The 20,040-nt window shown below is 35.6% G+C and overlaps 1 protein-coding gene and 1 pseudogene across 1 annotated transcript; one reads left to right on the top strand and one right to left on the bottom strand.

Annotated features, from left to right (window-relative positions):
• The first annotated feature begins 3,703 nt into the window (after window positions 1–3,703).
• Window positions 3,704–16,838, top strand: LOC107016479 (annotated as a pseudogene).
• A 1,026-nt stretch (window positions 16,839–17,864) lies between these two features.
• LOC107016478 lies at window positions 17,865–19,338 on the bottom strand. Its single transcript, XM_027916390.1, is given in 4 exon segments — window positions 17,865–18,002; window positions 18,107–18,603; window positions 18,829–19,155; window positions 19,158–19,338. Coding segments are annotated over 4 exon segments (1,143 nt in total).
• Between the last annotated feature and the right edge of the window lie 702 nt (window positions 19,339–20,040).

The following is a 20,040-nucleotide window of genomic DNA, read 5'->3' as shown; positions in this document are numbered from 1 at the left end:
ACACAGTTTTTCCAGAAATAAAATCTGCTGCTCAAAACGACTAAACAGGTCGTTACACGTTGTGAATAGCAATTTTCTGTGTGTGACATGATGTATTTTTTTTAATAATTGTGTATGAATTGTATGTGAATTATGTATCATGTTAGTATTTAGTATATTTTGAATATATATTACTGTTTGGTAAACGAAGGTAAATTCTGTATGAAATGTTTCCAATATGTGTATGAAATTTGTATTTATTTTTTGTAGATATTTTGTTTGTGAATGAATTATGTATTATGCAAATATTTAGTATATTCTGAATATATGTTACTGTTTGGTAAATGAAGGTAAATTTTGTATGAAATATTTTCAATATGTGTATGAAATTTGTATTTATTTTTTGTAGATATTCTGTTTGTGAAAAAAATGTGAATATGACATGTGATGATGAAATGTATATTAATGTGTATGAAATGGTATGAATTTATGTTTTTATGTGTATGAGCTAGCTTTTCAAAGTAATTTTGGTATGGTATAGTTTTTTGAAAGGTATAATAAGTGTGTACGAATGGTGTATAAATTATTTGGCAATTAATATGTATTATGCCGTACTAATTTTTATTTTAATGTTGTGAAACAAGTAAATATGTCGATTTTCAGATGGAGGGAGATTTCAACATTATGAAATACCATGTGGTCATGTAATCGCAGTTCTTAGATACAGAAAGTTGCATGAATCAGATTTCTATTCTGCTTTTTATAGCATGAAGAATTTCAAAGATGCATATGTCATCCCTGTTGAACACATCCCATGCGAGAGTACATGGATATACCTAGTTATATTTCAGAGCCTAAAATGATGCCACCCCGTCCAAAGAGAACATCGGAAAGACCAAAACTTGAATGATGGAAGGGGTTTACTGACGTAAAATTCAAAAGGTCAAAAATCACTTGCAGTAGATGCCGTCAAGTTGGACACAACAGAAAGACATGTTTAAATTATCCAGTGCTTATAAAATGATTCTTGTGTTAATGTTGTTTTGACTGCTAGACAATTTTTTATGTATGTATTGCATTTTGGTATCATTAACAGTGAAACACACTATTTATTAATGTGAACTAACGTATACACTTATTATTCAAATTCTATACATAGTACATAGTGCATACATGAATACTACTGAAAGACAAATTTCATACAAAATTCATACAAAAATAAAATAAAATAAATCATAAATCAATTAATATCTGTTAATTATGGCATACGTAATTCATACAAGTTTCATACATAATGATAAAATATTTTCAACAAACTTTGGTACATGAATGTATTGTTAAATTATTTCATACAAAGTTGCAATATATTTCAAACAATATGCATACATAGTTGATACATATTTATACAAAGGTGATAATATATGTGTATCAAAAAATATATGATATTTATTATACTCGAAATATAAGATAGTAAAAGTGTGAACTAATGTACACAATTATTATTCATACTTCATACAAAGTTTCATACATAATGATAAAATATTTTCAACAAGTTTTGATACATAATTGTTAAATTATTTCATACAAAGTTGCAATATATTTCAAACAATATGCATACATAGTTAATACATATTTATACAAAAGTGATAATATATGTGTATCAATAAATATATGATATTTTTCTTTTCCTTTCCTCTTCTTCCCTCTTTCCTTTGCCTCTTTGTTTTTATTTTTTTTCATCTTCGATTTAACGGAACTAGCCGTCTCTTTTTCAATTGATTTTTGTGGTTGAGTTTGTGTCATCTCAAACCTCCTTATTTATAGTATAATAATAATAATAATAATAATAAAAATAGCAATAATAATAATAATAATAATAATAATAATAATAATAATAATAATAATAATAATAATCTTCTATATATATATAAAAGGAGAATAAAAACTTACTTATGTCAACACAACAATTTTCAAAATTTTAAACAATGAATAATCAATAATAATAATTAAATAATTAAAAATTATCCATTGTTAATTTAAAACAGCTTTAACATCACGTTTTTATACTGTACACAAAAAAATACTACTTATTTATTGCAATTCTAACATAAATATATTTTTTTTCTTTTTTCTCTCTATTTTATTAATATTGTACTTCTTTAAAATCCAAATCAACATCAGATTTTCGATTTTCTATATAACTAAAATAAATTATTTGTAGTTATATTATATAAATAATATTTTAAAAAACAAAACAGTTATTTTGAAAAGCAAAATAACAAACTCCATATGTTTTTAAAAAACGTTATTTTTTTAAAAGTAAGAATTACAAAGAAATAGATTTGCAAAAAAATAAAAGAAAAACAAAGACATGTTAATGTTTTTACTTTTTAAATTTTGATTTACGGAAATAGTTATAGTAACGCCTAAAATATAGGTAACTAATTAAAATAGAATAATTTTTTAACAAATTAAAATATTCTTTAAAAAAAACAATGACAACTGACGAAACTAACTAAGAAAAAGTAGTTTTTCTTTCAAAAAATAAATCAATTTTTTTTTAGTTTTTTCTAATTTTTAGTTTGAATTGATCTTCTTTTTTTTTTATAAATAACTTGGGCTTTTATTGAGTGAGATCAGGCGTGATGGAAGAGATGATGAGTGAGGCGTGTTTGAGGATTGATGTATGAAGGGTAACAGCAATGGTGATCAGTCAGGGGATTTGGGAGAGATGAAGATTTAGGCGTGTTGGGGAAGATGGTGTGTATTGGGGAAGATGTTGTGTATTGGGTGAGATGGAGGTGGGTAGTTATTGGGCTACGGTAAAGTAGGGATTTAATTAAAATCAAATCTCTATTATTTAGTTTTTTATAAAAAAAAAAGGTAACTATATAATCTGAAATTTAATTAATAATAATTTATTATTTATTTTAAAAACTTTAAAAGGAAACTGTATAATTAATCAGTAAAAATTTAAAGAGTTTGGTTTAAAAAAGGTAACTGAAAAATAAAAGTAAATATTTAAACATATTAATTATTATTATCTAAATAATTACATATAATTTATTTTTAATTAATATATTTTTAATTGATATGCTATAACTCGACAATAATATGCTATAAGTAGTTTATTTTTAAAAAGTATGTTTATAACTTGATATATATCATATTGAATGTGTAAAGGGTGATATTTATCCATTAAAATTTGATACGAATGATAATTCAAAAACTAAAAAAAAAACACGTAATTAGGTTCTAAACTAGTAAAATTTAGGGAAAATTACATGGGATGACAAACATCCCTAAGTAATTATATAGTAAGGGTATAGTTTAATTTATTATTTACTTTCTATAATTATAGTTTTTTTTTTTTGCTATAATTAATGGGGTTCACCACCTATTCCTAAACCAATCGTACAAAAATCTTTTTTTAAATTGTGTATATAATTTTATACAATCAATATTATCTCTCCTATTCATATTCCACCTTTTTCTCCTATAATCAATACTTCTATCCGATTTTGAATTTCAAATTGGCAAAAATTCCATTCCTCCCTCCCGAAATTGAATTCAACTTTCGCAGGTACTCCTAAAATGTAGTCGTTTTCCAATTTTTTTCCTTATTAAATAATTGTATATGAATTGTGTTTCTTATATTTTTTTCATATTTTTTTTGTGAAATAATCGATTGTTCTTATTAAATCACAAATTCTTCAAAATCAGAATGAATGAATCATCTTCATCTATGAGGATTACCAGAGGTATTCCATTGCATGTCAATTTTGTTGACAATTTACCCTCATTTTCAATGAGTGTAACTCAAGATTTTGGAGTTGATGTAAGGTCTATGGTAAAAATCCAAACAAGTTCAACATGAACAAACAACGGAAGAATTGAGATCAAAGAAAAAATATGACCCTACGGCAGTTCAAAAAGTTCTTATCAATGCCAAAGCTAGAGGCATAAAAATTGTACAAGGAGGAAGAAGAGGAAAGCAGTAAACAGTGATTCAGAGGAGAGTGCATCTGAAATTGATGGGATCTGAAGAACATCACAATCATGAGGTTGTGGCTTAAAACACAACTTTAGATACAATTTTTTTGTTACTTAGGTGTCAATATACAAAAAATTATTTGTGTAAGTAAATTTTGTATTCACGTAATTGTATATAGTATATTGCATGTTTAGTACACACATGTTTTATTTATTTATATATATCTTCCATTATTTATTGTATATTCCTTTAGTTATTGTATGTGTCGGTAGATTTGATTAGTTTATACATACTTTAAGTTATGTATAATGAATAATATACTAAGTTTTAATAGTGGTAGTAGTGGATTGTATATTAAAGGCTCCATATTATTTTTGTTTTTGTATACATATACAAAAAGTAATTGTATTTAGTTATACAGATGGGAAAATTTCATATATGATTATAATTTCTATATTTAGTAGTTATATATACGAAAAATTATTTGTTTAAGTAAATTTTGTATTCACGTAATTGTATCTAGTATATTGCGTGTTTAGTACACACATGTTTTAGTTATTTATATATATCTTTCATTATTTATTTGTATATTCCTTTAGTTATTGTATGTGTCTTTAGATTTGATTAGTTTATACATACTTTAAGTTATGTATAATGAATAATATACTAAGTTTTAATAGTGGTAGTAGTTGATTGTATATTAAAGGCTCCATATTATTTTTGTTTTTGTATACATTACAAAAAGTAATTGTATTTAGTTATAGAGATGGGAAAATTTCATTATATGATTATAATTTGAATATTTTAGTAGTTATATACAAATTATTGAAGTTAGTATATATTAAGTTTATATATTATTGTAGTATATACAAAGTCATTTAGACAGTTGTATATATTGACATGTTTAAGTACCATATTCATGTACACATACTAATATACAAAAAAGGTAAGTTTGTATATATATACAAAAGAAACGCAATTACAAATGTATATTTTATTTATACTTTTTTTGTTATGTATACAAAAAAATATATTTATATGTAGCCCTTGATTGAAATAATGTAGCTTTTCCCTTTTTTTTTTAGGTAGTCAGATTTATTTGCAAGAACCGTGAAAAAAGGACAATTCACATGCAATGTTATAAGCAAATCAATACATTGAATGAGCTTCATAATAAACTTCCTCCAAATCAATATAATCGTATATGTACATCATCGTGTTTTGCACAGTTGACAACAATGAGACGATGTCATGTGCAAGCACAATTGTTTAGATGCTTTATGTTGAGGGAGTTGGAAGGTAGTTTTATCAATGCAATACCTTTTTATATAAATGGCACAACGCTTCGATTCACAATCAGGGTGTTTGCAATAATTTCTGGTTTGAATTGTTCTGATAATGGTGCTGACTTCTGCTTTAATACTGATCAACCCAATAGAATCATCGCTGAGTATTTTTTAGGAAATTCTTCTGTCACTAAAGCTCGATTGGCTGAAGCTTTTAAAGCAAAGGTATGGGGTGACAATCAGGGAGAGGCATACAAGTTTGGGATTCTATATTATATACATGAATTTATCGTGTCCGCCGAACCTACTACAACAACAATAGATAGGTTGGACTTTGATCTGGTTGAAACAGGTAGATTTATGGATTATCCGTGGGGTCGAAAGGCTTTTAATGAACATGCCAAATCGATCAACAACAAGATAAAGCCAACTAGACAATACTAAAAGATTCAAGGCTTCCCCCTTCCAATGCAAGTTTGTTTCTATGAATGTTGCTTGTATGTTGATGAGAAGATTGCTGTCAAGGTTTCTAGTCACATTCCTCGGATTATCAATTGGGTGACTAAGAACAACCATCCTCGGTTTGATTATTTCATGAAAACAATCTTAAAAAATGCAGATAATTCGGTATGCATTTTTTAACTACAATTTGTATATCACATTTTGATTATATTGACTTCCAATTTTTCATGATTATGCAGATTAAGTTCAGAAATATTGAACCAACAGCGATGAAATTAAAATCCTTCAACTTCCTCCACCGACAGACCAATCAATTTCACAGGCCCCGCAGATTGAGTGTTCTGATCACAATAAAGCTACAGAGTCGGATGATGATTTTCAAAATCCGCCTATTATAACAAGCAGAAAAGGAAAAGAGAAAGTTATTGAATGTTCCTCTCCGATTAGGAAAAAGAAAAAGCAATCTGCTCCAGTTATCTCCCTCAATAAATCTTCAACAAAAGCAATTAAGACCTATAAACGAAGATCAATGCCGCGGAAAGCCACACGATCACAGTCCATCAATATCAACAGTGTTGAGAAACACAGTGATGTAGGTACGTCACACAATAATAAACGTGAAGAGCAGAAGGTGTACAAGACAGAACACAAATGGGGCAAAGCAAGAAGTCAACATGCATTACCATTCGTGTGATGAATTTGAAGCATTCCAAAAATCGATAATCAATAATTATATAAATATAAGTTAGTTGCAAAGATTATATGCAATTATTCTGTTTAGTCGTTTTGAGCAGCAGATTTTATTTCTGGAAAAACTGGCTGAGTCGACGGATCCCACGACGGACCGTCATGGGCACGACGGACCGTCGAGGGGGTCTCGTTCCAAAACACTTGGAATTCTGAAATTTGGGTACTGAAATCGACTCTCTGAACTTCGCGACGGACCTGCAGGACGAACCGTCGTGGGCACGACGGACCGTCGCAGGTGTCTCGTTCCAAAAGACTTAGACTTCTGAAATTTGGGTACTGAAATCGACTCTCTGAACTTGGCAAGGAAGTGCAGGACGGACCGTCGTAGGCACGACGGGCCGTCACAGACTCCTTAAACAAATTGAGTCCATGACGAACCTGCATGACGGACCGTCGCAGGCACGATGGGCCGTCACAGGTTGCGTAATCCCAGGTGGAGTCGGATTTCTTTACACGTTTTAAGGGACGTTTTGGACTATTCCTACTTTAATTATAAAGTTAGAGGGTTAAGGATTATAAGTCTAATTACTTGGGGGTTAAAAGAGGTAACCTTGAGTTAATTAGTGGGATATTATTACCATCTTTATACTTAATTATAAGGTAATTAGGGTAAAAGAAAGAGGGTTTGAATAAGAAAAAGAAAAAGAACAGAAAAAGAGAACGCACGATTGATAGAGAGAGAGAAACGAACGAAGGGAAAAACACAAGCTTTGGGGAAATTTGCTTGCTTGATCACGAATTTTCGGTGGAGGTAGGTTATGGTTTATGCTATTCGTAGTAAACTCTTAATAGCGAATGATATGTGTTGGGTAGTATTATAAAATCTTCTATATGCTTAATTGTGTGCATGCATGATGTGATTTTATATATAATTATGATGAAATTAGCATGATGAAGCTATTGAATCCCAAATCTTGAAGAACCCTAATTTTACTTTGTTAATGATGATGCCTTGGTATAAAAGAAGGCTTGATGAACTAAAGTAATGAGATTAGGGGATGGGGTGTCACGTTCCGACACCAGGATAGAATAAATGTGGATCGGGTGTCACGTTCCGGCACCAGGATAGAATATATATATGGATCGGGTGTCACGTTCCGGCACCAGGATAGAATATAAATATGGATCGGGTGTCACGTTCCGGCACCAGGATAGAATATATATATGGATCGGGTGTCACGTTCCGGCACCAGGATAGAATATAAATATGGATCGGGTGTCACGTTCCGGCACCAGGATAGAATATATATGTGGATCGGAGTGTCACGTTCCGACACCAGGATAGAATATGAATGTGGATCGGGTGTCACGTTCCGGCACCAGGATAGAATATATATATGGATCGGAGTGTCACGTTCCGACACCAGGATAGAATATAAATGTGGATCGGGTGTCACGTTCCGGCACCAGGATAGAATATATATATGGATCGGAGTGTCACGTTCCGACACCAGGATAGAATATAAATGTGGATCGGGTGTCACGTTCCGGCACCAGGATAGAATATATATATGGATCGGGTGTCACGTTCCGGCACCAGGATAGAATATAAATATGGATCGGGTGTCACGTTCCGGCACCAGGATAGAATATATATATGGATCGGGTGTCACGTTCCGGCACCAGGATAGAATATAAATATGGATCGGGTGTCACGTTCCGGCACCAGGATAGAATATATATGTGGATCGGAGTGTCACGTTCCGACACCAGGATAGAATATGAATGTGGATCGGGTGTCACGTTCCGGCACCAGGATAGAATATATATATGGATCGGAGTGTCACGTTCCGACACCAGGATAGAATATAAATGTGGATCGGGTGTCACGTTCCGGCACCAGGATAGAATATATATATGGATCGGAGTGTCACGTTCCGACACCAGGATAGAATATGAATGTGGATCGGGTGTCACGTTCCGGCACCAGGATAGAATATATATATGGATCGGAGTGTCACGTTCCGACACCAGGATAGAATATAAATGTGGATCGGGTGTCACGTTCCGGCACCAGGATAGAATATATATATGGATCGGGTGTCACGTTCCGGCACCAGGATAGAATATAAATATGGATCGGGTGTCACGTTCCGGCACCAGGATAGAATATATATATGGATCGGGTGTCACGTTCCGGCACCAGGATAGAATATAAATATGGATCGGGTGTCACGTTCCGGCACCAGGATAGAATATAAATGTGGATCGGGTGTCACGTTCCGGCACCAGGATAGAATATATATATGGATCGGAGTGTCACGTTCCGACACCAGGATAGAATATAAATGTGGATCGGGTGTCACGTTCCGGCACCAGGATAGAATATATATATGGATCGGAGTGTCACGTTCCGACACCAGGATAGAATATAAATGTGGATCGGGTGTCACGTTCCGGCACCAGGATAGAATATATATATGGATCGGAGTGTCACGTTCCGACACCAGGATAGAATATAAATGTGGATCGGGTGTCACGTTCCGGCACCAGGATAGAATATATATATGGATCGGAGTGTCACGTTCCGACACCAGGATAGAATATAAATGTGGATCGGGTGTCACGTTCCGGCACCAGGATAGAATATATATATGGATCGGAGTGTCACGTTCCGACACCAGGATAGAATATAAATGTGGATCGGGTGTCACGTTCCGGCACCAGGATAGAATATATATATGGATCGGAGTGTCACGTTCCGACACCAGGATAGAATATAAATGTGGATCGGGTGTCACGTTCCGGCACCAGGATAGAATATATATATGGATCGGAGTGTCACGTTCCGACACCAGGATAGAATATAAATGTGGATCGGGTGTCACGTTCCGGCACCAGGATAGAATATATATATGGATCGGAGTGTCACGTTCCGACACCAGGATAGAATATAAATGTGGATCGGGTGTCACGTTCCGGCACCAGGATAGAATATATATATGGATCGGAGTGTCACGTTCCGACACCAGGATAGAATATAAATGTGGATCGGGTGTCACGTTCCGGCACCAGGATAGAATATATATATGGATCGGAGTGTCACGTTCCGACACCAGGATAGAATATAAATGTGGATCGGGTGTCACGTTCCGGCACCAGGATAGAATATATATATGGATCGGGTGTCACGTTCCGGCACCAGGATAGAATATAAATATGGATCGGGTGTCACGTTCCGGCACCAGGATAGAATATATATATGGATCGGGTGTCACGTTCCGGCACCAGGATAGAATATAAATATGGATCGGGTGTCACGTTCCGGCACCAGGATAGAATATATATGTGGATCGGAGTGTCACGTTCCGACACCAGGATAGAATATGAATGTGGATCGGGTGTCACGTTCCGGCACCAGGATAGAATATATATATGGATCGGAGTGTCACGTTCCGACACCAGGATAGAATATAAATGTGGATCGGGTGTCACGTTCCGGCACCAGGATAGAATATATATATGGATCGGAGTGTCACGTTCCGACACCAGGATAGAATATAAATGTGGATCGGGTGTCACGTTCCGGCACCAGGATAGAATATATATATGGATCGGAGTGTCACGTTCCGACACCAGGATAGAATATAAATGTGGATCGGGTGTCACGTTCCGGCACCAGGATAGAATATATATATGGATCGGAGTGTCACGTTCCGACACCAGGATAGAATATAAATGTGGATCGGGTGTCACGTTCCGGCACCAGGATAGAATATATATATGGATCGGAGTGTCACGTTCCGACACCAGGATAGAATATAAATGTGGATCGGGTGTCACGTTCCGGCACCAGGATAGAATATATATATGGATCGGAGTGTCACGTTCCGACACCAGGATAGAATATAAATGTGGATCGGGTGTCACGTTCCGGCACCAGGATAGAATATATATATGGATCGGAGTGTCACGTTCCGACACCAGGATAGAATATAAATGTGGATCGGGTGTCACGTTCCGGCACCAGGATAGAATATATATATGGATCGGAGTGTCACGTTCCGACACCAGGATAGAATATAAATGTGGATCGGGTGTCACGTTCCGGCACCAGGATAGAATATATATATGGATCGGAGTGTCACGTTCCGACACCAGGATAGAATATAAATGTGGATCGGGTGTCACGTTCCGGCACCAGGATAGAATATATATATGGATCGGAGTGTCACGTTCCGACACCAGGATAGAATATAAATGTGGATCGGGTGTCACGTTCCGGCACCAGGATAGAATATATATATGGATCGGAGTGTCACGTTCCGACACCAGGATAGAATATAAATGTGGATCGGGTGTCACGTTCCGGCACCAGGATAGAATATATATATGGATCGGGTGTCACGTTCCGGCACCAGGATAGAATATAAATATGGATCGGGTGTCACGTTCCGGCACCAGGATAGAATATATATGTGGATCGGGTGTCACGTTCCGGCACCAGGATAGAATATAAATATGGATCGGGTGTCACGTTCCGGCACCAGGATAGAATATATATGTGGATCGGGTGTCACGTTCCGGCACCAGGATAGAATATAAATATGGATCGGGTGTCACGTTCCGGCACCAGGATAGAATATATATGTGGATCGGGTGTCACGTTCCGGCACCAGGATAGAATATAAATATGGATCGGGTGTCACGTTCCGGCACCAGGATAGAATATAAATATGGATCGGGTGTCACGTTCCGGCACCAGGATAGAATATAAATGTGGATCGGGTGTCACGTTCCGGCACCAGGATAGAATATATATATGGATCGGAGTGTCACGTTCCGACACCAGGATAGAATATAAATGTGGATCGGGTGTCACGTTCCGGCACCAGGATAGAATATATATATGGATCGGAGTGTCACGTTCCGACACCAGGATAGAATATAAATGTGGATCGGGTGTCACGTTCCGGCACCAGGATAGAATATATATATGGATCGGAGTGTCACGTTCCGACACCAGGATAGAATATAAATGTGGATCGGGTGTCACGTTCCGGCACCAGGATAGAATATATATATGGATCGGAGTGTCACGTTCCGACACCAGGATAGAATATAAATGTGGATCGGGTGTCACGTTCCGGCACCAGGATAGAATATATATATGGATCGGAGTGTCACGTTCCGACACCAGGATAGAATATAAATGTGGATCGGGTGTCACGTTCCGGCACCAGGATAGAATATATATATGGATCGGAGTGTCACGTTCCGACACCAGGATAGAATATAAATGTGGATCGGGTGTCACGTTCCGGCACCAGGATAGAATATATATATGGATCGGAGTGTCACGTTCCGACACCAGGATAGAATATAAATGTGGATCGGGTGTCACGTTCCGGCACCAGGATAGAATATATATATGGATCGGAGTGTCACGTTCCGACACCAGGATAGAATATAAATGTGGATCGGGTGTCACGTTCCGGCACCAGGATAGAATATATATATGGATCGGAGTGTCACGTTCCGACACCAGGATAGAATATAAATGTGGATCGGGTGTCACGTTCCGGCACCAGGATAGAATATATATATGGATCGGGTGTCACGTTCCGGCACCAGGATAGAATATAAATATGGATCGGGTGTCACGTTCCGGCACCAGGATAGAATATAAATATGGATCGGGTGTCACGTTCCGGCACCAGGATAGAATATAAATGTGGATCGGGTGTCACGTTCCGGCACCAGGATAGAATATATATATGGATCGGAGTGTCACGTTCCGACACCAGGATAGAATATAAATGTGGATCGGGTGTCACGTTCCGGCACCAGGATAGAATATATATATGGATCGGAGTGTCACGTTCCGACACCAGGATAGAATATAAATGTGGATCGGGTGTCACGTTCCGGCACCAGGATAGAATATATATATGGATCGGAGTGTCACGTTCCGACACCAGGATAGAATATAAATGTGGATCGGGTGTCACGTTCCGGCACCAGGATAGAATATATATATGGATCGGAGTGTCACGTTCCGACACCAGGATAGAATAAATGTGGATCGGGTGTCACGTTCCGGCACCAGGATAGAATATATATATGGATCGGAGTGTCACGTTCCGACACCAGGATAGAATATAAATGTGGATCGGGTGTCACGTTCCGGCACCAGGATAGAATATATATATGGATCGGAGTGTCACGTTCCGACACCAGGATAGTATATGGATCGGGTGTCACGTTCCGGCACCAGGATAGTATATGGATCGGAGTGTCACGTTCCGACACCAGGATAGTATATGGATCGGGTGTCACGTTCCGGCACCAGGATAATATATGGATCGGAGTGTCACGTTCCGACACCAGGATAGTATATGGATCGGGTGTCACGTTCCGGCACCAGGATAGTATATGGATCGGAGTGTCACGTTCCGACACCAGGATAGTATATGGATCGGGTGTCACGTTCCGGCACCAGGATAGTATATGGATCGGAGTGTCACGTTCCGACACCAGGATAGTATATGGATCGGGTGTCACGTTCCGGCACCAGGATAGTATATGGATCGGAGTGTCACGTTCCGACACCAGGATAGTATATGGATCGGGTGTCACGTTCCGGCACCAGGATAGTATATGGATCGGAGTGTCACGTTCCGACACCAGGATAGTATATGGATCGGGTGTCACGTTCCGGCACCAGGATAGTATATGGATCGGAGTGTCACGTTCCGACACCAGGATAGTATATGGATCGGGTGTCACGTTCCGGCACCAGGATAGTATATGGATCGGAGTGTCACGTTCCGACACCAGGATAGTATATGGATCGGGTGTCACGTTCCGGCACCAGGATAGTATATGGATCGGAGTGTCACGTTCCGACACCAGGATAGTATATGGATCGGGTGTCACGTTCCGGCACCAGGATAGTATATGGATCGGAGTGTCACGTTCCGACACCAGGATAGTATATGGATCGGGTGTCACGTTCCGGCACCAGGATAGTATATGGATCGGAGTGTCACGTTCCGACACCAGGATAGTATATGGATCGGGTGTCACGTTCCGGCACCAGGATAGTATATGGATCGGGGTGTCACGTTCCGACACCAGGATAGTATATGGATCGGAGTGTCACGTTCCGACACCAGGATAGTATATGGATCGGGTGTCACGTTCCGGCACCAGGATAGTATATGGATCGGAGTGTCACGTTCCGACACCAGGATAGTAGATGGATCGGAGTGTCACGTTCCGACACCAGGATTAGTAAAGAGAATGAATCTTGAAATATGTTAATATACTCAATCTAAAGAACTTGTTTCCCAAAAAGAGTATGATGTGGAGGCTTGAGTCCTCATAGATGTGTTTGGTGATGTTGTAAATGATTCTTATACTTGTTGCTATCACCTGTTAAGAATATTAGTTGATTTTATGTTATTATCTGATATATACTGTTTTCTATTTTGAGTTGGCCGATGATACCTACTCAGTACTCGTGTTTTGTACTGACCCCTACTTGTATTTGTTTTTCTTTGTTATTTGTGGAGTGCAGCAAACGTGCCATCGTCTTCAACTCAACCGCAACTCTAGCCAGTCTTCATCAATCCAGATTTCAGGGTGAGCTATTGCTTCTAGCTTGGACTGGATCTTCCTCCTCATGTCTTGATGCCTTGAGATTCCGGCATGGACTAGCTTTTTACTTATTTTAGCTTCTTAGATACTCTTAGATTAGTAATTTGAGGATAGATGTTCTTGTGGTGATGACTTCCAGGTTTTGGGAATAAATAGTATTGAGTTTTTATAAGTTATTTAATCGATTTTCATTAATGAGTTTTAAGTCTTCCGCATTATATTTTGTTATTTATGGTTGAAATGTTGGGGATTAGATTGGTTGGTTCGCTCACATAGTAGGATAAGTGTGGGTGCCAGTCGCGGCCCGTTTTGGGTCGTGACAATAATATATAATACATTCTAATTAATAAAGTTGTATAATTATTTTCAGGTTAGCGTCGTTGATGATCAACAAGAATCACCCATCAAAGATTTTCATCACCATCCCACTTACTCTCCACATGAACCCCAAAGTCAATTTAGAAAATTGAAAGATCAAGAGGTAATATTTGTATATACTTATACATTAATTCATTTATACACATACTGAAATGACATCAATTGTATATACGTAAATTCAATTTTTTTTATTTTATAGGTATAAAATAAATATGAACTATATACTAATATAGCTCAAATTTGAATATTGTATACCAACATCTAACTTATTTGTATATAGAATATATTAGAACATATTTTCGTATATTGTGTACATTTTCAAGCTACTGTTGAAGATGTCATGCAAGAAACGCATGTCACTCGTTTTCATCAGTCACATACCAACTCTTCACAGTTAGGTGCACAAAAACAGCGGATAGGTTATTCAAGTGAATTAAAAGATCATGAGGTACTCGTAAATGATTATATACATTTTAAAATTTATCATATTTGTATATAATCAATTTGTTGGATATTTAAGTTATTCTTTTCTGTTAAGCTGGGAGATAACTTGAAAGATCTAAACTCGAATTCTGCACTGTTGGATCAAGTTGATTTGGGTGATAATTTGAATGATCTAAGTGGTACTGCCTCACCAGATCAAGTAGTGTTGGATGCTACCGTGGATGCCCAGCAAATTGCCCAAAAGGAAACTGAAAATAGCTCAAACAGTCAGGTACATAATAACATATACAATGCTGCATCTGATGAGCGTATTGCAGATGCAAAGGAGTCTACTATAATTGCAGCGCCTATACGAATGGTATACATGCATGATTCAAATAAGGAAACAGCTGTAACTGAATCACATGATGAATTGCCAGACCATCTTTTTCCAAGCATGAACACACTGCAAAATATTGTATTACAAAAACAAGTTGTAGCTGAAGTAACAACAATGCCAGCTTTTAGGCCTAGACGCCTAGGTCCATTCAACATATCTCCATACATGACTTTATTCGGGTCAGATGCTGGTATGCAACAATTATTTATGTTTACATCATCATAAATAACCATATTGTGTGCATGTTGTAAATATTTGTATACTGAACTTTTCAGGTAGTTCGTCCCGACAACCAGTTGTTTTTTATCTGAAACATCCATTTGTTTCATTATCTGATAAGGAAGAGTCTGATATATTTTCAAATTTTTGGATATGGCTGAAAGAAGACTTACTCGTCAAGCATTACAAAAAGTAACATTTTATTTCTATTATATACAATTGTATTTTTAATCGTTTGTTAAAATGTGTAGTTATTTTGTATTGTTTATATTAGGAACTATGCGGAGGATCGCTACAAGAAAGGAAAGGCAACATTACCACACTTGTTTAATTTTGGTGTAGAACAATTGACAATAAGAATCGGTTCTACAATATCGGGTTTGAGCGCCAGTTGATTGATACCTCGGTATGTTTCCATTTTTATTTATTAAAAGTGTATAAATTATATGAAATTGTATAATGTAGAACTTATAATATTATTACTTATTTTATCACAGCACATAGATGTCATATTCTACTACATAAGAAAAAAGGCCAAATACTCCAACAGTAGCACATACAAATTGACAAATCTATGTTGCAATTTCAACACTGTTTTTCAAAATGCTTGGAATGCATATTATGGAATAGAAGGTGAACTTTCTAAGAAAGTTTTAGATGAGATGATTATTGATTACATTAATGGATACAAGATGCCAGCTTATGCACCATGGCACACAGTCGATGATGTATTCATCCAGTTAACGTAGAAGGGAGGTTACATTGGATTCTGATTGTCATATCTTTCAATGATCGATGCATCAAGGTGTACGATTCAATCAACAATTCTCTTCACCACTCATTTGTTGTTAATCACATCAAGAAGTATGCACAGATTATCCCGATGTATCTTCTAAAGTCTGATTTCTATCTGAAGAAAGGTTTGGATATTGCAAATCACCATCGATATCAAGGTCATACCGTATACGATTCCTTTGAAATTGTATATGTGGAAGACCTTCCCCAACAACCAGCTGCTAGTTTGTGAGTTCAAATTTCATTAAGTTTATATTTTATTGAATATAGTTACACTTTAAGTAGTATAATAACATTCGACGTTTTTTTGCGTATACTTTTTTAGGGATTGTGAAGTGTATGTTGCGTCATACGCGGAGTTTTTGAGTGAGAGGAAAGACATTTCAGCAGATTTAGACCCAGAAGAAGTTCGTATTAGATACAGTGCATTATTGTGGAATTACGGCATTCAAAAGCTACAAGCTAGAGCTGTCAGTGATAGTGAAGTGCCTTTAAAACCATCAGGAATCGCACAGAAAACAACAGTATTGAAAGGATTACAATGCAGTAGCTTTTTACCATAGTCGTAACATGGTTTTTGCTTAGTTGACAGTTTAAGTATTTGGTTTAAATTAATAATTTTACGCTACCTTTTGTTTTAACTAACTCGTAATATCATTTTGCTTGTTTTGACATTATATATAAAAACAGATCTAACAATTTCTATCTTAGTGTTATTTTGTATATCGTATTATATAAATAAATGTATACATATACAATTTATTTGCATAAAAATTTATTTCAAAACTCACTGTTTTTTATTCTTACGTATATATATACATTGTTTTCTATACAAATTAATGCGATTACTATATTTTAGGCATATAAGATTTTATTTGTATAAGATCTTGTTGTTTATCTAACATTTTTTCATGTTGAGTATATATATACAAATTGGATTTACGAATTTGTATAACAAAGTTATATATTGTTCAAATGATTCATTGTATATTGTATATAATCACACTTATTGTGTATAATAATTACTTCAAATAATTTGTTACACTTCACTGTCACTATCTATTCATTTGTATTCTTTTTAGTATATACCGTTTGTTTACAAAAAAGATTTTATTATAGGTCAACACACACATTAATGTACAACATATAACAAAATTATGACGTAATTTAAGTCATATAATTATACAAAAATCAAGAATGCAATTAAGTCATAAATTACAATATAGATGTATAGAGTTTCAATTCAATTTCACGAGAGAAAAAAATTCAACCTTAAACATCTTGTGGCTTATTCCTACATGAACGCCTATAGTGACCTGCCATTCCACAAGTGCTACATGTATTTTTCCCCTTAATCCTCGATAACTCTCTTGCTTTTTTTTTGCGAGGCTTACCCTTTGGCCTGCCAGGAGGTCGTTTAAATTTTGAAGGTAATACTTCATCAGCAAGTATGCTATCCGAAATCAGCCATGCTTTAACATCCGGAAATGATGTATAGGCATATTATAGGTCTTCAACATAGTTTTTGGTTTGTATAAATCAGAGCAATATTCATCTGGTAGAAGACTCTTCCACTTCAATACGGCCCAAGCATGTTCACAAGGTATTTCCTCGTACTGAAATCTTCCACATGTGTAAATTTTTTCCTTTGACAGACTACAAAATATCTTCCATCATCATTAACATTGTGCACATATTCCGTTGACGGTACAACCTGCTCATTTATAAATACAACAAAAAAAATCAATGCATACTAATATATAATATACAATAAAATATTTACACATTACTAATTATACAATTATTCTTAAATATTACCGTCATTCTTGTGCTGATTGCTTCATCGTCTGCTAGTATGTCATGGTATTTTCCAATCAATGATGTAAATGTGCAGGTCGCCTCCTTCTTGTAGTCATGATTCCACCTTTCAAATAATAGCCTTACCTCTTCTAGAAATTCAAAAATAGGCAATTCTCTCGCTAAAACAAGTGCAGCATTTATACTCTCAGCAATATTTGATGTCATGTGCCATCCTCTATGTACTTGTGCATAACACAGAGCCCATTTTTCATATCCAGCTAACTCCAAATACTCTTTCACTCTTATATCTTCCTTTTCTATAGTATCCATTAACATATCAAATTCATTCTTCGTGCAAGCTTTTGCCATTGTATAGAATACACTAGATAACTTCTCATGAGATTTTCTAAACTTTTTCTGAACATTATTCCATAAGTGCCACATACACGCATAGTGTGGTACATTAGTGTATACATTTGTAACAACTTTTATAATGCTCTCATTTCTATCAGACATAACACACATGTCACTCCTCTCACCGTATGCTTCTTTAAGTTGCTCAAAAAACCAAGTCCAGGCATCATTGTTCTCTGAATCAATAATACCATACGCAAGTGGAAATATATGTCCAACAATAATATTAATATACAATTTATTTTTAATGCCGAAATCATATATTTAAATGTACATATACAAAGATTCATGTATATACATATACATTATTTTATATATATATATACCTGCGCCATCTGTCGTGCTTGCTGCAACAAATGTCCCATTATATGGACCTCTCAGATGACTACCATCCACCACGACTACTGCTCTACAATGCATAAATCCTTGTATAAATGTATTCAATGCAACAAATAGATACAAGAACTCATTATTTATACTCTTTTTCATACGTATATGAGACTCCGGGTAAGTGATATCCATCATATACAAATACGCAGGTAACTTTGCATATGATTCAGCTGGTGTACCCCTCAAAGATTTCAACGCTTTCTCCCTGGCCCTCCAAGCCAACATATAGTTAACATCAACTCCAAGATCAATCTTAACATCTTTTTTATATCAGCTGGTGTCTATTTACGCTTATGATCTAGAAATTTAGGTTTCACAATCCCTCCAATCAAATTGCTAGTTACATGTCGTTGCGAATAAACTCCATCTTTTAAAGGACATGTATGCTTTCTGTTGAATGCTCGAATTCTGAACATTCCAGATTTGTTGATATTAGAGGCCTTCATTAACCATTCACATCCCTTAGAATAACATTCCAGAGTATAACTGCATGATATTTTTCATCACATTTAATCAATTCATATAGTATAAAAATTTATTTTACACTATGCAATAAAAATATTTATACATTTTAAAAGACACAATTTGAAAGGCACAGTACCTGATTGAATTTGACCTAGCAGTTTTAGACTGAAACCTCTCTTTAATCGCATATCTTTCCATGACTGCTTTCAAAATTGATTTGTCCTTGTATACTTGATCAACCTCAACATGCTTGTTAGATTCATCTGAAATCACCCCAGTTGTATCAATCGATACAAATGCAACATTTGTTTCCTCCGATTCAACAACAATCATACCATGAGAACCATTTTCTGCAACAGTTGTCAACACCTGCATCTCTCCATATGATAGACCTTGACACTGAGAAATCTGTCTATCACATGAATCCAAAATAATTATACAAATAGGGAACTTGTTAAAATCAATGTTGGCCTTTTTAAGCATTATGTACACCCTGACACCCATGTCATTGTGTATAACCATTCATTTATTGCTTTCTTCAACCTTGTACTCAATCTTCAAAATCTTATTATTCATATCAACACCAATCTGTATGGCAATAGTAGTATAAAACTCAAGAAACGTTGATTGTTTCTTAAAAACTACTCCCTCTATAGTATAATCAATGTACCTATTTGTATCGT

This window comes from Solanum pennellii, chromosome 4 (genome assembly GCF_001406875.1).
Source record: "Solanum pennellii chromosome 4, SPENNV200".
Lineage (NCBI taxonomy): Eukaryota > Viridiplantae > Streptophyta > Magnoliopsida > Solanales > Solanaceae > Solanum > Solanum pennellii.
The sequence above is the reverse complement of the archived record's forward strand: the minus strand, read 5'-3'. Positions and strand labels throughout refer to the sequence as shown.